Genomic DNA, 16,861 nt, shown 5'->3' with positions numbered 1-16,861 from the left:
TGATAAAACTGTATTTCAATTTATGATGTTTATATAAACCAAGACATACCAGCTTCATGCTGTGTGTGAATTACAAGAGGCCGCTCTCTGCTCTACATATGTGAAGCTGTGATATTCTAAGATGGACTTATGACAGATGCAAATGAATTAGTAGTTTCAGTCTAAATGAGACACAGATCTTGTATACATAGCTATAATGATGTGTAATATTGGAAAATGGCTGCGTGTATCTAGTGTGCTTAAAATCAGCTTCTTACAAATGAAAACATCGACTACTTTGTCTGTGTCCTCTGCCGGTGCTGCTACTGCTACTACTGATATCACATTACCATAACAGCAGCTGCGCCAAATGACCATCTGCACTAAAGCTATGAACAGATGAACCACAAAATCGAAACCCCTACCAACATTGTGCATGTCCCCCGTAAGCCACCGTGTTCTGTGGTTTCAGACATAAAGGTGCTTTCTGTAAATCCTGGAAGTAGCAACAACTGGGTTATTTCTCCACTCTATACCACAGATTCTTGACTGAAATGAGACCAGGGGAATAAACAGCTTGAAACTCTTTCTCATGTCCCTCAAAGCATTCCTGAGGAGTTTTTGTCGTGTGGTGGGGCACATTTTCTGGCCGACTTATGCTATTGCTCTAAGGGAACTGTGTTGAAACGAAGGAGTGTATGTAGCCTACGACAATGCTTCGGTACAAGGTGGTATGTGTCAAAATACCATGAATTCCTGGACCAAGGCTTCCCGGCAGAACATTGCTCATAGCATCACACTGCCTGTGCCCACCTATTTGTTCACATTTTGTAAAAGGAAACATGATTCATCAGGCCAGGGCACTTTTTTTGACTCGTTTTGTTTGCTACCTAATATGTACAATTAGAGATAATCATAGTTTCTTACTTTAACTGTCAGTGGTTTTATTTGTTGCAGCTGATCAATACACAACACTTCAAAAGTAACAATTACAATTTCAGACAAAGGAATTGCAGTGGGTGATTTATGTGAAAAACTATTTTGTTTGCTAACATGCACAATTGTTTATTGTAAATTGTTCTTTAAAAACAGACTCGATTGTTAATTCTCCTTTTTCCTTGCAAGTCGCTTTGGATGAAAGCATCTGCTAAATGCATAAATGGAAACGTATTAAAGCATTAATGCATTAAGCTAGACCTCGTCTGCAGTTTTGGCGCATCTGTACAACACCTGGCTGTAGGAAAGCAGCATAGGCACAGTCAGTATCTCTGCTAATGTGAAACAGGAAGTGTGTGGGATAAGTTTGTGTCCCATGCTGTGACACAGTCTCTGTTCTCCCTCTGTGTTCATCCATTAGTCTGGAGGGATGTGAAACTGGTGCACAACAGGATGCAAAATGCGGTATTAGGGGGAGTTGTGTCATAGTTTCACACAAGAAAAGACAGCAAATGTATAATTTTCTGTAATCAGTAGCAATTTGTCAGAGTTTAGAACTGACTGTGAGCAAAGCCCCGATACCAAACCCACTAATTAGTACATCTGTTCAAATATTTACATCCTATTAAGGGATCACTGAGCCTGGAGACAGTTATTGACATTTCTAATTCGCTATTTACTGTATGTGTTTGAGGCTACTGATTAAAGATCTTTATTTCTGAGTCCAAGTTGATTCTAATCAGAAAGCAAGCACCATTGTTGTTTTCATTCAACATTAAATCTCAGCCAAAACACACACACAAAAATGACTTGTCAGCACCTGAATATGAAACAGCCAACAGAGGAGAGCAGTTGCTTAAATCAGCAGCTTTCAGTTCAAAGACAGATTCAAAGAAAGAAGAGTTAGTAAGGAAAGTGCTGAGTTGATCATTTTCTTCAATCTGGACTGAGGTCAGTAGGGGAATTCAATAACTTAATTTGAACCTTTGAAAGCTTCTGTATATTCTTTGTTAACTAAATTACCATTTACCAACATAAATCTTACACATAAATCATGCAGCAATGTGTGAGAATATTTTATAGTACAGATTATGTCCATGAACCACGACCATAAAAGCAGAGATAATGTCTTCATCTCTTTTTGCAACCAGACACACCTGCACAATAATACAAGTTAGCAGCTGAATAAAGACAACGGTTTATCTATTGTTACTGGGTCCATAAGAAGAATTGATTAGATTAATTCAGAAAATAATACATGGTTCTTGAGTCCCAGTCATTCAATTTGCTGAGAATACAGCAAGAAGAAGTTGATATGGATACAGTCCTCATGTATATTTCATCTACTTCATTCTCTGTTTCATCTCTCTCAGAGCTAGCTTCCCTGGAGGGCCAAACTTCCTGCTTTGCCAGTGTCAAAGTTCTTGTCTGATAAACAGTCGTGCTGAGCCACGTTGCACAAACTTCAGCTGCTTTTCAGTCTGCCAAGCTGGCTACATCTACTGAGTGGGTGGATTCCATAGAAACACTAGCACAGCATCCACAAGACCTGCGAGGGAATAAAAACACAGCCACTAAACCGAGCTCTGTGATTTTCCACAATGGAACATTATAGTACCAGCACCACTGGCTTGACTTATTGTCCAACCCAAAAGGAGTGCTTCTTTCTGCGTGTCGTTCGAGTCTGCAAGCAGCAGACAGACTTGTGGCATGAGAGCTATTTGATGTGCACTGTGGGTGTGTTCAGTTTAACTTGTATGGCGACCAAAAGAGATTACAATGGGTCAGGCATCTTTTAGATACCAAACAAATATTTTAATGACAGTCGCCTCCCATGTGGACGTCAGACGTGCAAACTTGCTTGTCCTGTTTACTGGGCTGGAATAACTTAATCTTTTAATCTTTTCTTGACTTACTGAATTTTTACAGGACATTTACATTTGTAAAACCATATCTCTGCTTGACCGCAGACGTAGAAGAGATGACCCATTTACAAAAACAGAAGCATTCCTTGGAGCAAGTGAGTTGTGCCAGTGAGTGTGATGCTTGTCAAGTATGCAGTCCGTTTCCTGAACGTTCCTGAGCTAAAAACCTACACAGATTAAAAAGATGCTGAGGACTACCCTTCGTCAAGAACAAATAAACACCACTGTATGCTAGTGTAAAGTATTCTATCTACTAGTCTTACTGTGGATAATATTTCAGGCATAAAAAAAGGGAAAACTAAAATGCTATTCTTGGCAATTCTGTGGAGGCTGACAACCATCTGTGCCTTTGCAATGGAACAGTATATCATGCAATACAGCATCAAACTGCAACCGTGTGTTTTGTCCAAAAATATGTGCGCTACTAATGATTTAACTAACCTAATATTAGTACCAAGTCCAAATATGTTAGGTCAAGCTCCTCCCGCCTCATTTAAAGCCTCCTACGCTGCAGCGAAGCACATGCCAGTCTAACTGTATGCAGAGCAGACCTCGCCTCTTGAGGACAGATAACAACTCTTTCTTTTCAGATCACACTGAGTGCCTCTTTCTGTATGCGTGTGCGAACGCATGAAAGCCAGCTGACTGGTCGGACCAGGCGGTCAAATGTGTTTCAGCCCATATTCGTATCTTCCTAAAATCCTCATGCTTAAGACTGTGAGAGCTGTTCATTATACAAACAAGCTGATCATTGCACATGGAAAATAGGATTAACTTAAGATAGAGATAAAGGGCGCTCTGGGAAACTGACCCCTGAGCAAAAAGCTGTTATCAGAGCTAACATATATCCATAAAGTATAGTTTTTTGTGAATTCAGGTCAGTCTGTATTTCTTGGTCAAACTGGATGGTTGAGTTACTCAGGAATCCTAAACTTTACCTCATCAGATACTCTGTCCAACTCACTTTGCACCAATATGGGTTCTCTGATTTGAAACTTACGTAACACCTTACATCCTAAAGATTTTACGTAATGACGAATGAAGTAGAAAACAGTTGCTATGGTGATCCCTCTATGAACATGCACACAGCAGCTGCACACTTGTTCAGAAGCTGCACCGTCCTTACAAAAACAGCAGAATCTTGTATACCTTGGCTTAAGTATATTTATATATTGCCCCCAATTCTAACTAAGTTTCATTTAAGCAAAAACTACTGTTTTTCAATCTGAAATTGGATCATAAAGGCATTATTTGGAGCTCATTTGAATTGTTGACGGATAGCAAGGATATAAAAAATTGTTTGAACATGTTTCTAAGTGCGTGATTTGCACTCCCAACAGATGTCACTGAACATTGTTGACAGCTTATTGCAGCATAAAGCTACAACCCATCCATTACCTGCCATTATATTTTCAAACAGAACTGATCAGGTGTCTGCGTCTGTTGTTGCCCAACTTGTGGAGGATGAACATTTCTTTCCAGTTACATGGAAGACTTACTGGTTTGGACAGTGCGGCTGCAAATCTGAGACAATGGTCGATGTTTTAAGTGCTACATTGAGTCAACAGGATATGACTACGGTGAAAGGCATGTCTTTCCATAGAGAGCCATTTAGCATCTCTGAATAGAGAGTATCGGCCACATCACAGAGGACCACATCACTGCAGTGTCCTCTTTTCACTATTCTTACCACACCTGGACAAGGTCGCTCTAAATGTAGTTACATAACCCCCACCCTGACTCGATTCATGCATCAGTTACAGCAAGTGGATGAAGGACTTCATTAGATATTTCTGAGAGTCTGGAGCAGCACGGAGAGGGGACCTTGAATTTCCTTTAGAACGTCATACACTCACACAGTGAAATTCTTCCTATTGAGCAGAACAGTCAAGGAGATCAGAACATATCACTTTCTGTCTAACAAAACAAGCCGTCCCACCACTTTGCAAAGATGCAAACATGTGTACTCTCCACACAACCCCCAACAGGAACAGGTTGGATCAATAGTTGAACTGGCGATGAGAAAAACTACAGAGAAATTGAAATCGATGAGGAATTCCAGCAAAAACAATAACAAAAACAAAGTGATGAAATTAGCAACAAAATATCTAATTCTACAGTCTCATTAGTTGGTGTGAGGTGTATTTACATTAGCATCTTTGCTGAAAACACTTCTTCTGTATATGTCAAAGACAGGGAAAACACAGGTCCCTCTTCATTTGTGAAGGATGAGGAATTACCAGCTGGATGGATCCACTTTAGCCTGCATTACAAATTCACTGCCTGTCACTGCGGTAACATATGACTCGCATAACTTTGTTCTGTTTGTACAACATTCTGTCCTGAACACAACTCGGAGAGCAAAGGCAGATTTCAGCTATTTCTTCATATTGGATGGTTAACCATGAGAAAAGCAGAGGCTGTAATTACCCACAAACAAATGCCACATTGACTACATCATAAATAAGTGGCGCAGTGTTCATATGTGAAATCTCTTTTCTTCTGGTCTGATCAAAAGCAACAGAGGAAAGCGAAAGCTGTCATTTGTTGACCATTTGGTTTTTCCCAAAGGAGTGAAGCATGTCCAACTCCAAGGCTGGTCCCTTCCATAAACACCAGACTACAGCATGAGCTCTGCAATTACATTATTTTACAGCTCAACTGCCTTTTCAACATTAATGGCATGTCCAACTATGCTGCACAGCAAGCCATCAGTAAAAAAAAAAAAAAAAAAGAAAAGTTTATTGTTCAAGCAATGATCTGATACTTTTGGAACACTTTGGTGTGGTTTACAATCAGCCATAAATGTTACGTGGCAACCGTGTAATTACACACTGTAGCTTAGTCAGGACAGTCTTTCATAATGATGCATTTAAGGACCTATTAAAGACATACAGCACACAGTTTCACAAATAGCTGCACTAAACACAACGGTGCCTTTTTTGACTGCTTCAGAAGGAACAGATCTAATGAGGAGCAAATGGCTGACTGATCATGTGAAGAGAAACAGCTTGAAGCACACTGAGGTTGTTCCAAATGCAGCTCGGTAGCAAAATGTAAAGTTTACATCAAATCTAGGCAGCACAGCTAATTTGGTCAATTCATTAGTAACTTCATCTGCCAGCCATTCCCTGGTTTACAGCAGGGGCAGTTTTTTTTTTATAAGAAGCAGATGGTATAGAAAACTTTAGAATGATATATAAAAGGAAACAGAAGAAGAAACCTTTGATGAATAGAGCTTATATCAAATATCAGTAGGTGACAGTAGCTGGAGTAGTGGAATTTTGCTCTAAAGTTGTGGGGATTTCTGAAGCAAATTCGTATAAACTTTACAAAATGACAGGCTGTTTTAAGTATATATTTAACAATTTCCAAGCCAACGGAAAATTACCCCTTTTTAAAATACTTTCTTAAAAGTAATGGACTTTTCAATCTATTTACCAACTAATGAAGATATGTTGACATGAAACATACTGTTCCAATACCTTTATAGTTGGTACAAAGGGTCCTGCTGAATTCGCGAGTCCATATGGTGCAAAGAGAGCAATATTAGATTCATGAAGCCATATATACAACAGGAAATGCCATCGTGTAGGCGCACAAGCGATCACCGCACTCACAGTCATCCGTGTACGTTCAATCAGCGTGGAAATAATGTCCTTGGGCAATTTTTATTATATATGGCACGAGGAAAGATGTGCCATCTTCAAAAATAAGTAAGTTATTGCATTAATAAAGACAGAAACACCGTTTACTACGCTGGTTGATGTACACAAGCAAGCTGTCAACAGTCACTTTGGCGTTGGTGTTCACCGGCCAGACCAACTGATCTCGACCGACTCTGGCCGCTTCTTCAATGTCCACCGGCAAGTTAACATATTTTAACTCAACAACCTGACAAAAAGAGGAGGGAATACGGCGATCTGTCAAAAATAGATAAGCCTAAAGACGAGGGCTTCATCTCACCTGTACGGTAATGCGGTGGTGCTGCTGTTGTCTGGTCAAGATGCTGCTGCCGCTTTACGCACGCCAGTCATTAAAGTGTCACCAACGGCCTGCGCTGGAGCCGGTAGGTGGAGCGCGTGCAGAGTTTGGCGCAGTGCTCGGATGGATATCTGGGAAATGTAGTCTTTCAGTTGACGACGGTTGGAAGCAATTGAAATGATAAGAATAAAAATATTCCAAGCTCTGCCGGGACACATAGGGAGGTGAGGTCTCTGACACAACACACAATGTTCTGTTCTCAGTGCTCTTTGTCACTTACTTAATTAGGATATATCAACAAAAAAATGAAAATAAAGAGCACATTTACAAGATTATCAGGCTGCTGATATTTCCTAAATTAACTCTCAGTTCATGTTTCACGCTGCTTTAGAACTTAAGCCGGTTCTTTAGTTCCACCAATTGTTGCTTCTGTTCCAGAAACTGAACCTAAGTTTAGTATTTTCTTCTGTCAGTAGCTGATTTTTCTTCAAATGATCACAGGGGTGAAATCCATGCATCCATCCATCCCTCCATTTTCTATACCAGCTTATTCCATTTTTAGAGAGGTGGGGAAGCTGGAACCTATCCCAGCTGCCCCAGAGGCGGGGTACATCTAGTAGAGGTCACCAGTCCATCACAGGGCCACACAGAGACAAACAACCACTCACGCTCACACTCACTCCTCGGGCCAGTTTAGAGACACCAGTTAACCCAACATGCATGTTTTTGGATGATGGGAGGAAGCTGGAGTAGGGATGAAATCAAAATGTTAAATTATATTTTGTATTATTCCTCAAAAATGATCTTTTAAACATTTGGATGATGCAGCAGGAACAAATTGTTCATATTAGACTAAATTATCATTCATCTTATCTGTTTACAGTGTTTGTCTTAGAGGAAGTAAAACAGTAAAATAACATTTGTGGACGAGGTCAGCCATCTCCAGCTGAGCGATCTGAAACTTCAGCTGCTGCTCATGAAGCCACCGTGTATGTTTCTTAGATACATTGAAGGTGCTGCAAACACTACAGAAACACTGAGAGTGTGACACAGCTGAGCACACACTGCACAACACAGGAGATGCATGTTGTCATGACCACCTTTACTACTCATCTGACAGAGATCATAAAAGACGGACAGAAGGTGCATCTGTGTCAGATTTGAAAAGACCTTGACTCCTCCTCTGCATGTCAGGTGGGAGGGACTAAGATGTGAGGAGACAAGTAGAGGAATCAATGCAGGATGCAGGAGTTATGAAATTAGATTGTGTATTGAAACACAGCATGTTTGCAGCATCTCCACCATTCTTCAGAGGAAGAGAAGCACCAACCTGAAGCAAACACCTGTCCAGCTTCTCACCTTTCTTGCGGTTTCCTGTTGTCCATCAGCAGATCCTTCTTCTGCACCAGCTCACTGATCAGGTCCTGCAGCTGAGCGACAAGATCCTGTCTCACCACACACCACAACAACACCTGTAACCATTATAACTGCACAAAACAGCCTCTGAAGGCTCTGCAGATGGAAGTAAAGTGAAAACTATTTCAGCAATCCCCATCTGAGCCTTGGTGGTAGTCGTCGTCAGCTCCAAATTCTTGAGCTGCTCATCTAACAGCTGAGCCGACAACTTGTCCATCTTTGTCATTGCACCGAGATAATGTTGCACATGTCAACACGATCCTGTGATCTGTGTTATCCGGAGCATTTGCCCCTGGTTGAGTCTCCCAATGCAAGTTGGTCTTGGGGAGGGGTCAGACTAGGAATGATAAGACATTGATGGAATGGCACCAGACGAACATTGTAACCTCGTCGGGAATAAGGAAACCAGGGAACCCCTCTGGACCCAGCCTTGAGGGGGAGCTCACCAGAAAACGGCCCTCCTGGGGCAAAAAAGCAACAGGAAGCTAACTTCACATTGGCTCACCACTTGCAGGGAGCAAATTCGAGGTTGGGTGAAGTGGGAACAGGGCGGCAGGCACGTTAGACAGTTTGAAGAAGATGCACAGAAAGACACAACATGTCCAGAGATACTACAGCAGGCTACCTCTTATGCGTAGCCATTCAGGAATATTTATTTGAATTTTATTTGAATATTCCTACTCATCACTAGCCTGGGCGAAAGCCGACTGTTGACTCCGTCAAACAGTCTGGAAAAACCCAATAGAAATCTGTTTCCATGGAGGGTGGGACCTTACTCAGCAACTTAAATTCATTGGAGTTCCCTTAACCAATCAGTAATGTTTAGAAAGGACGTAGGTTATGCGCCGAGGTTCATGCTTACTCTCGCGAGGCTCTAGCTCGCGAATCACGCTTCCCACATCCGCTTTCATTATACCGGTACCATTTGATAAATCAAACTTTTCCCAAAGCCAGTTGGAAGGAGAGCTACGACATCCTTGCCACTAACAAAATTGACGAGGCATTCCTCTTGCTCTTGTTTTAATTGTGCAATGCTCTCCAGAGTTGAGACAACTTCATGGATAGCTTCTAGCGTTCTTCCGTCGCCATGTTTATTTCCGCTGCGGTTGAACTACAATTATATGGACTACAATGGACTCCGCGCGTGAGTTCTGCGTCACCACTCGCAACTGTTTGCTGATTAGCAAAACACTGAGCGAACCGAGGTAGGGGGATTTGGCCAGACTATGTGCGGAGCCAAAATCTTTGGGCGGAAGTACGTAGGATGGCGTCGCCAGGCTAACTCATCACCAGGTTGGGTCCTTAAAGTCTTGAGGATGGAGCTGGGGGTGGGTACAGTTTGATGTGTTGCTCAGGATACATTTGCTTCCTTATCTTTTTTTCAGGGCCTGGTGGATGATGAATGAGCATTTCCATTAGCAGCTCACTCCACCTTATCATTCAAAGCCTTCACTTCTCTCTGCAGTGTTTTGAACCCTTTTTCCTTTTTTGGAAAAAAATTTTTTCAGAGAACTGTGTTTTTAGAAGGCCTTAATAAACTTGCTCTTCCTTTCAAAAACTGCTCTTTGGGATAAACTGGCTGCAACTCGCTGATCTGCTGCTTTAACATTGTCACACAGCTCCAACAAAGCTCTCCCAAACAATCCTGAGCTCTTGTTTTATTTGGGTCAAGTGGGCTTTCGGTTCTTCCACTTCGGTGTTGCTGGGCCACCTTGTGGGCCTCAGTTTGAAGTTTTTATAATCACATCCTCCATCTGGACCATCTTTCTTAAGCATTTCGTTATCGTGTAGTTTTTGTTTTCAATCTCCTCCAGGTGTTCAAACTCCTAATACTAGACAGAAATGACGAGTCCAGCTTGTCTTCAAGCTTAACAGTCTCGCATGGAAGCAAATACTCTGTGATCATCGATTTGATGTGATGAGTCCACCTCAACTTTAAACATAGCAATCTGGGCGAGAAGCCGAACCTCTATCAACTCTTTCGTTTGGGTTTCATCCTCATGCCACTTATTGTCGACAATGGCAAAAAATTCACGTTCAAAATCCAATTGCTTTCTTCAGGAGGCAGACACTGATTTTTTTACAACAATTCACTCAATACACACTGACAGCTAATCACAGGTGTGCTGACATGTGTAATTAGCATTGTGAGCTGGAGATTTAGCTTTCAGAATGAGATTGTTAGAACTTCTCAATAACTGGTAAACAGAGGGGTGGAGTCTGTCGTGTTCGTTTGTCTGAGAGAAGATATACAAACTCCAAGTCAAGCTCAGAATTTAATAAATGGTTCAAGGTTGAAGTTAAACAGCGCAGTGGACCTCTCTCTGCCAGGCAGTCTGATCAGAAAAAGGATATCACTCTTTTGCAAAATAAACTTTTATATTTACATACAAATATAAAAGGTAAATATTATTGCTCCAAAAGTTGGGGAGAAGCCGTGGTTTAGACTTAGCTTTCCCTGATTTGATAATTTCAGCTTTTGTTCTTCCCAAGTGCATTTTCTTCACAAGATTTGAGTCATTAAAAACAAATCCCCACTTAGCTTGACAAGACTATAAGTGTAGTAGCTAAGTGTTGTAGTTAAGCCTGTTTGTGGTAGATACAGCAAAGAATACACTGTTGCTAGCACCTTTTTAAATTTTAGGTATTAGAGCTTCAATGTTTTATTATTACCTTGTATATATACTGTCTGCTCTTTCATTCATTTGCACTATATTTATCTTTAATTTGTCCTTAACTTATGTACAACTGCCATGCTCACAAGGAATTATGACTTTCAAGTTGTTTTTGGTTTGGTTTAGAAATAAATGCAAATTATTTGAAGTAGCTATTGGTTCCATGTGAGCCGTAAAATAAATTAATTTTAAGCCAAAATGTATCAGTTATTCCCCAACGTTGCCGTCCCCTCGATACGGGTTTTTTGTCAGCAATCCCATTTAAAAGCTAAAGGTAGACTGAGCCTTCTCCTTTGCCAGGTATGGCTCATTAGGGCCGCCATAGTGCCGAAGCTGGTAGGCGGAGCCGCGTGCAGAGACCTTGGCGCAGTGAGGTGGATTTCTGGGAAATGTAGTCTTTCAGTTGACAAACAGTTTGGAGCAACGTAAACGATAAGTAGGAATAACATAATGTAATAAATGTGGATCTTTATCTTGTAAATATATGAATGTGAAACCCAGATTTTTTTCTATTTCATAAAGATTTTCTTTCCTTTACCAAAGCCCTTAATAGTAAAAATGCTATAAAACGTTTAAGTTTTTTTGGAAAATAGGATTTGTTACAAAAGCCCTAGGAAACTTTATTTTATTTTATTTATCATATGAAGATTTTATTTTCACGTTTTCTGTTCTGCATTCTTCACATGCATCTGCTCCTTTAAAATGTATATAGGATGATGTAAGCCATGTATTTTGTACATGAATTTGTATAATAAAAATAAATCAATAATTAAATAGGTACCCGTTTGGAAATATTCTGTTTGAATAAAGCTTTTTCAAGTTTTTGTGTCGAATCTGCTGACATGAAATATATATATATATATATATATATATAAAGATATTAAGATATTAAAAAATAAAATATAGTTGTTTATGTTTTTAGTCGTGTTATAATCAAAAATAAATATTTAACTACTTTCCTTTAACTTCCGGTCTTAGACAAATCTGGCGAATCCGCAGAAGCTTGTCTTTCGACTACATTTACCTAAGGCTGTGTCATTGAGAAACATGGCCGCTTCCACGAGCCCTGCAGACGCCTCGGTCCCCGACCAACAAGTACCAGCTTCGGCTGGTTCGAGCATGGACCAGCCGAACATCCAGTACAGTATGATTCTGGAGCATCTTATCGGGGAAAAGAGGCCCGTGAAGGACCTGAACCCCGCCGTTTTGGGAGGCCTGCCGATGCCTTCTAAAAGCGACGAGCAGAAGATGATAGAGAGGGGAATGGAGAGCTGCGCCTTCAAGTCTGTCCTGGCCTGTGTGGGAGGTAAACAACGAGTTAAAAATATATCACAGTTATTTAATGTCAGCAACAGGTCCCGTCCAACCAAAGTCCAACAGTTTTCTGATTTCCTTACTGCTATTGGGAGCAATTGTCTCCCATACTCCTGTGATAAGTTATTTAACAGGGCAACTCAAGTTGCTTCACAAGTGTAATTATTAACGTTGTCAAGCCTGTACCTTTCATGTATGAACACATGCCGCTTGACGGAGTCTCATGTCACAGTAAATTGGTGATGTTAAGGTTTTGCATTGAGATTAAAATAAAGCAGCAATAATAAAAAAAACAAAAAAAAACACATACAGGCAGTTTTACTGTGTTTTATTCGGTACAGACTCCCCTCCTGAGTCTGCTTCTGCCAGAGGTTTGTTCCTGTTAAAAGGGAGTCGTTTCTCTCAGGACGGGGGATCGGACTGAAGAGAAGTTTCAGTGCAATCTGTTGGTTTCCTTAGCTAGAAAATTAATTGGCTCTGTGTGTAAGTTTGGACTAATTTTGAATTGAATTTGATCGACTTGAATTGGACTGTATCATTGAAGTGCCTTGAGATTAGTTGTGATATGGTGCTATATAGATAAGAACTGAATTATTCCTCAAATCTGTAGCTGTGTTATTCTTTTTTGACTCATAATTGGGTGCTTCTTCATTTCCACAGGGTTTGTCCTCGGAGGAGCTTTTGGTGTGTTCACTGCTGGCATCGATACCAATGTTGGCTTTGACCCCAAAGACCCTTTGAAAACCCCAACAGCGCGAGAAGTCCTCAAAGACATGGGCCAGAGGGGGATGTCTTACGCCAAGAACTTCGCCATCGTGGGCGCCATGTTCTCCTGTACAGAGTGCATCATAGAATCAGTAGGTCGCGCCATTTCCTTTCCTTACATGAAGTGTACGTGGCGAGACGACACGCACGATGCCTACAGCCTCCCTCACAGGAGCTCAAGACAAAAGAATACGTTTCACCATGTAGGGAAAAAAATGGAAAATAATTTAAGATTTAAATTTTTAATTTAGATAAAAGCTAAATGCAAACAAATTAAATGAAGCAAAAAAGAAAAATATTTTATATTCAAAACTAAAGTGGCAGCCACGATGAGAGCTGTTTAAATTCTCTTCATGCTGAGGAGAGGAACTTTGTCTGTTATCTCCTTTAGCATCGGACGCACAGGGCCGTTCTATATGAACGAAAGCTGATAATTCCGTCCCACAATGCCTTGCGGCCACGCCTTTCATAGCTACACTCGATGATTTTTCACCCAGCTGTTCTTACTGTGGATAAATAAGAGTCAGCAGCCTGTGACGACACTGTGTGAGTTTTTCTTTCCTTTTAGGATTACAAACCTTGATAATGAAGTGATATTATATATGTTCACATATAGAAAAAAACTTTCATGTAATAGTGTGATAAGATGAGATGAAGTATCTAAATCACTTTTTGTGTTTATTGAACATTTGTATATTTTTAGGGTTGCAGACCCACATCACAGCTGAGTTAGTGAGGTCGAATTCTCCAGGATTTTTCCTACTCTTATTACTTAACCCTATTAAGTTTCCCATCTAGGACAAGAAAAAGAGCTTAGGAATAATAGAAGTCTTACTATTCACTATCACTATTACAGTACTATATCCATGCTTTTAACCTCCACAGAGTGGTTGTATAGCGCCCTCTGGTGCTGAACTGGGTTTTATCTTTAAAGCTGCAGTCTGCAGGATTTGTTGATGTCATACGTAAAGTCCTAATTTTTGGCATTTTAAGAGTTTACATGATCTATCAGAATGCTTGAAGTTGAAAACGGTGACCTCCGTAGTCGCAAAATGCAAGAAATTCTTATTTTTTAACCGAAAAATAAAAAGTTATTCTACTTCCTGTCCCGCCCCATCAAAACACATGAGAACTCATACACGTCTACGTGCACGCCAGATGCGCGTACACGACTCCTCATTCATCAACTCACCTGTCATTTGCGATCATGGAAGACACAGTAAGTAGACTAGCCCGTAATGAAGTTCAATAGTCTAGATAAATAAGCGTGGGGACGAGCCTACCTTGTATCGCGCGTGCACAATCGGTGATTGACAGGCAGCAGAGCCCAGCTCGTAACCTGATTGGTTACCTTTTACCGGGCCGGTCTGCAATTTTGTAAACAAACCTGCTGGCTTTGGAGGGACCTAGCGGGACATATAGGGGACCTAGAGAACTAATTTTTTTTGTATTGGGGTATTTAATGTACTACTTTCAGAATCCCCGGACAGTTCCAGGCATTATGCTTGAAAAAGAGTTGCAGACTGCAGCTTTAAATGGTTATTTGCAAAATGAGGAAATGAACGAATCTTAGCAATACTCAAGTGGAAATCTTTTTGTTGGAACTCGTCATTGGCTCCTGCAATGTTTTGTTTGCTTTAATAATTTCTTTATTGTTCTACTTGTGTTCCACTTGCAGCACAGAGGGAAATCTGACTGGAAGAACGCAGTGTACAGCGGTTGTGTGACCGGAGGAGTCATTGGGTTTCGTGGTGTGTAACCTGCTTACCTTATTAAACCGGTTCACAGTGAAAGGGTTACACTTATCTTGCCTTCACATGCCTTTTTTTTTTTTTTTTTTTCTGTTTTGCAGCTGGTCTGAAAGCAGGAGTCCTGGGATGTGGAGGTTTTGCTGCATTCTCCGCTGCGATTGAATATTACCTGCGCTGATCCTCTAAGGTGTGGCTAAGAGACAAGAACTCGATTGTTGCGCTCGTGGACTCTGACTGTGTCAAACCCGGCGCACAGAAAGGAGAATTTATTGATATGGTAAAAGTGACGCCCTACAGCGGACTAAAGAAGACTTGTGGGTATTTTCCTGCCTCCATAATTTGGTCATGTGGAGTTGAAGCCAGCCTCATGTTGATAATCTCTGTAGATCCTGATGAGCAGAGCGGCTCTGCTTCTGCTTCCATGGAGCAATAGTGAAGTCATGACTACATCCCCTCAGAGAGGCACTGATCAGCTATTAGATCATTGATCTGATGTATCGGTGAATAATCCAAACAGGAACACGAGATTATTTTATATTAAAGCTGTTTTTTTTATTTTATTATTATTATTATTAACCAGAGCATCCAGTACTTTTTTCCCATACAAGCTGACGACTGTTTATTGTATTTATTCTGGTTTCTGTTATATAATCAGCTCCTGAATTCGCAGCTGCCGTCACTGACTCAGCAGGCAAAATACAGCAGCAGGCAGTAGTTGTCGAGTCACTAACACCAACTCAGTTATGGATTTAAAGAGGAAACTTGGCCAGAATTCGAAAGATGTGATTCAGAGGTTTGTCAACTTTGGTGTTTGTCTGAGATAATTTTTCTACATTGTGAGAACTGTGAAAAGGCAACAACGGAGAGTTTATTCAAAGCTCCCGAATTCAAACAAACAGAGGTTTTTAAGCCTAAATGAAAGGATGAGGTGTGTTTGTGAAAAATATTTCAACACGCTCAAAAGAAAAATACAATATTCTGGCTTGAGTCACAAAGCGATCACTTATTCAGCGCACCTGATTGCACTAAAAAACGTGACACATGCAGCATTTAAGAAAAAACATGTTGAGAGTAGACGATCTCGCGGAAAACTCTCCTTTCAAAAGTGTTTAAATGAATTCATTCAGCAAACGTTTCAAGTGGTTAAAAAAACATGGAGGAAAAAAGTTACAGAGTCTGACCATTTTTACTTTCTGCACGTATCACATGGTACATTCATTACATGGACTCTAATGCTAAAGTTTATATATATATATCAATGTTTGCAAAGTCCGACTAAAATGAAATGAATTTCAGGAGAAGATGGAGTAAGAAAACTGCTGAATTGTATCAGTGCTGAATAACATTTAAACTTTCAGAATGATCAAAATTCTCGATGAAAGAAACTTGTCTGTGTTTGTCTGGAAACATCTTTGCTGTCAGAGCAGGTCTGTTGTCTCTGTAATCCCTGGATCTGCAGTTCTAAGCCTGGTTCTGTGGTCTTCCTGGATCACCGGCTGGTTGATATCCACTCTCGGGTGTCCCAGGACTGCTGAGGACACCGCTCTGTGCCTGTGAAAGAGTAACGGGAATTTTTCTGGATACAAATGCAACAGCTGCTGGTAGCTGCAATTATTTTCATTTTTTTAACTGAAATATACTTCAGTAATTATTTGTGTCCTTATGGAAATGCAAGCTATAAATGAACATAAACCAAGCTTCATAAATTATGAGCCAATGGAGTAATGCTAAAGAGAATTCACATAACAGATACCGTAAACACTTTTATGATAAAGTACTATCGGTCCTTTTGCAACATGTAGAGAATGACTTACTGAGCCTTTTGTGTGAGGATGATCCATGCAAGAGGTCATTTTTAAGCCATCATCTACATGGGTCGTTGGCTCACTTCTGCTTACCAACAAATTGGAGTAATTGAAACCAACGTGGTCATTTGTGTCCATCTGTACATCGAGACGTGGCGAGCTGATTAAAGTGATGTTGATTTCACATAGTTTGACTTCAAATCCAAACAATGTTGGTAATATTATGTTTTCACTTTACAGGAGGGCGCCGTGTTATACAGATAATTACTTTTTTTAACATTTGTACAAGTACGGCACTGTACTAGTCTTAG

The 16,861-nt window shown here is 40.5% G+C and overlaps 2 protein-coding genes across 2 annotated transcripts in view; one reads left to right on the top strand and one right to left on the bottom strand.

Annotated features, from left to right (window-relative positions):
- Positions 1-6,886, bottom strand: part of specc1 (sperm antigen with calponin homology and coiled-coil domains 1) — a 70,258-nt gene extending 63,372 nt beyond the window's left edge. The window contains exon 1 of the mRNA XM_075486361.1: positions 6,807-6,886. The gene's annotated coding sequence lies outside the window, so the exon portion shown is untranslated. The remainder of the gene's footprint in view (positions 1-6,806) is intronic.
- Positions 6,887-11,953: 5,067 nt separating this feature from the next.
- Positions 11,954-15,321, top strand: timm22 (translocase of inner mitochondrial membrane 22 homolog (yeast)). The gene is made up of 4 exons (XM_075486360.1): positions 11,954-12,221; positions 12,890-13,086; positions 14,673-14,745; positions 14,847-15,321. Exons 1-4 carry the CDS (start codon positions 11,963-11,965, stop codon positions 14,921-14,923), a joined length of 606 nt encoding a protein of 201 aa, XP_075342475.1. The 5' UTR covers positions 11,954-11,962; the 3' UTR covers positions 14,924-15,321.
- The last annotated feature ends 1,540 nt before the right edge of the window (positions 15,322-16,861 follow it).

Source organism: Odontesthes bonariensis, chromosome 16 (assembly GCF_027942865.1).
Source record: "Odontesthes bonariensis isolate fOdoBon6 chromosome 16, fOdoBon6.hap1, whole genome shotgun sequence".
NCBI lineage: Eukaryota > Metazoa > Chordata > Actinopteri > Atheriniformes > Atherinopsidae > Odontesthes > Odontesthes bonariensis.
The sequence above is the reverse complement of the archived record's forward strand: the minus strand, read 5'-3'. Positions and strand labels throughout refer to the sequence as shown.

Coding starts and splice junctions, on each gene's coding strand:
- timm22 (XM_075486360.1), top strand. CDS start 11,963: ATGGCCGCTTCCACGAGCCCTGCAGACGCCTCGGTCCCCGACCAACAA. Junction 13,087..14,672: donor CAGAGTGCATCATAGAATCA/GTAGGTCGCGCC, acceptor TTCCACTTGCAG/CACAGAGGGAAATCTGACTG. Junction 14,746..14,846: donor AGGAGTCATTGGGTTTCGTG/GTGTGTAACCTG, acceptor TCTGTTTTGCAG/CTGGTCTGAAAGCAGGAGTC.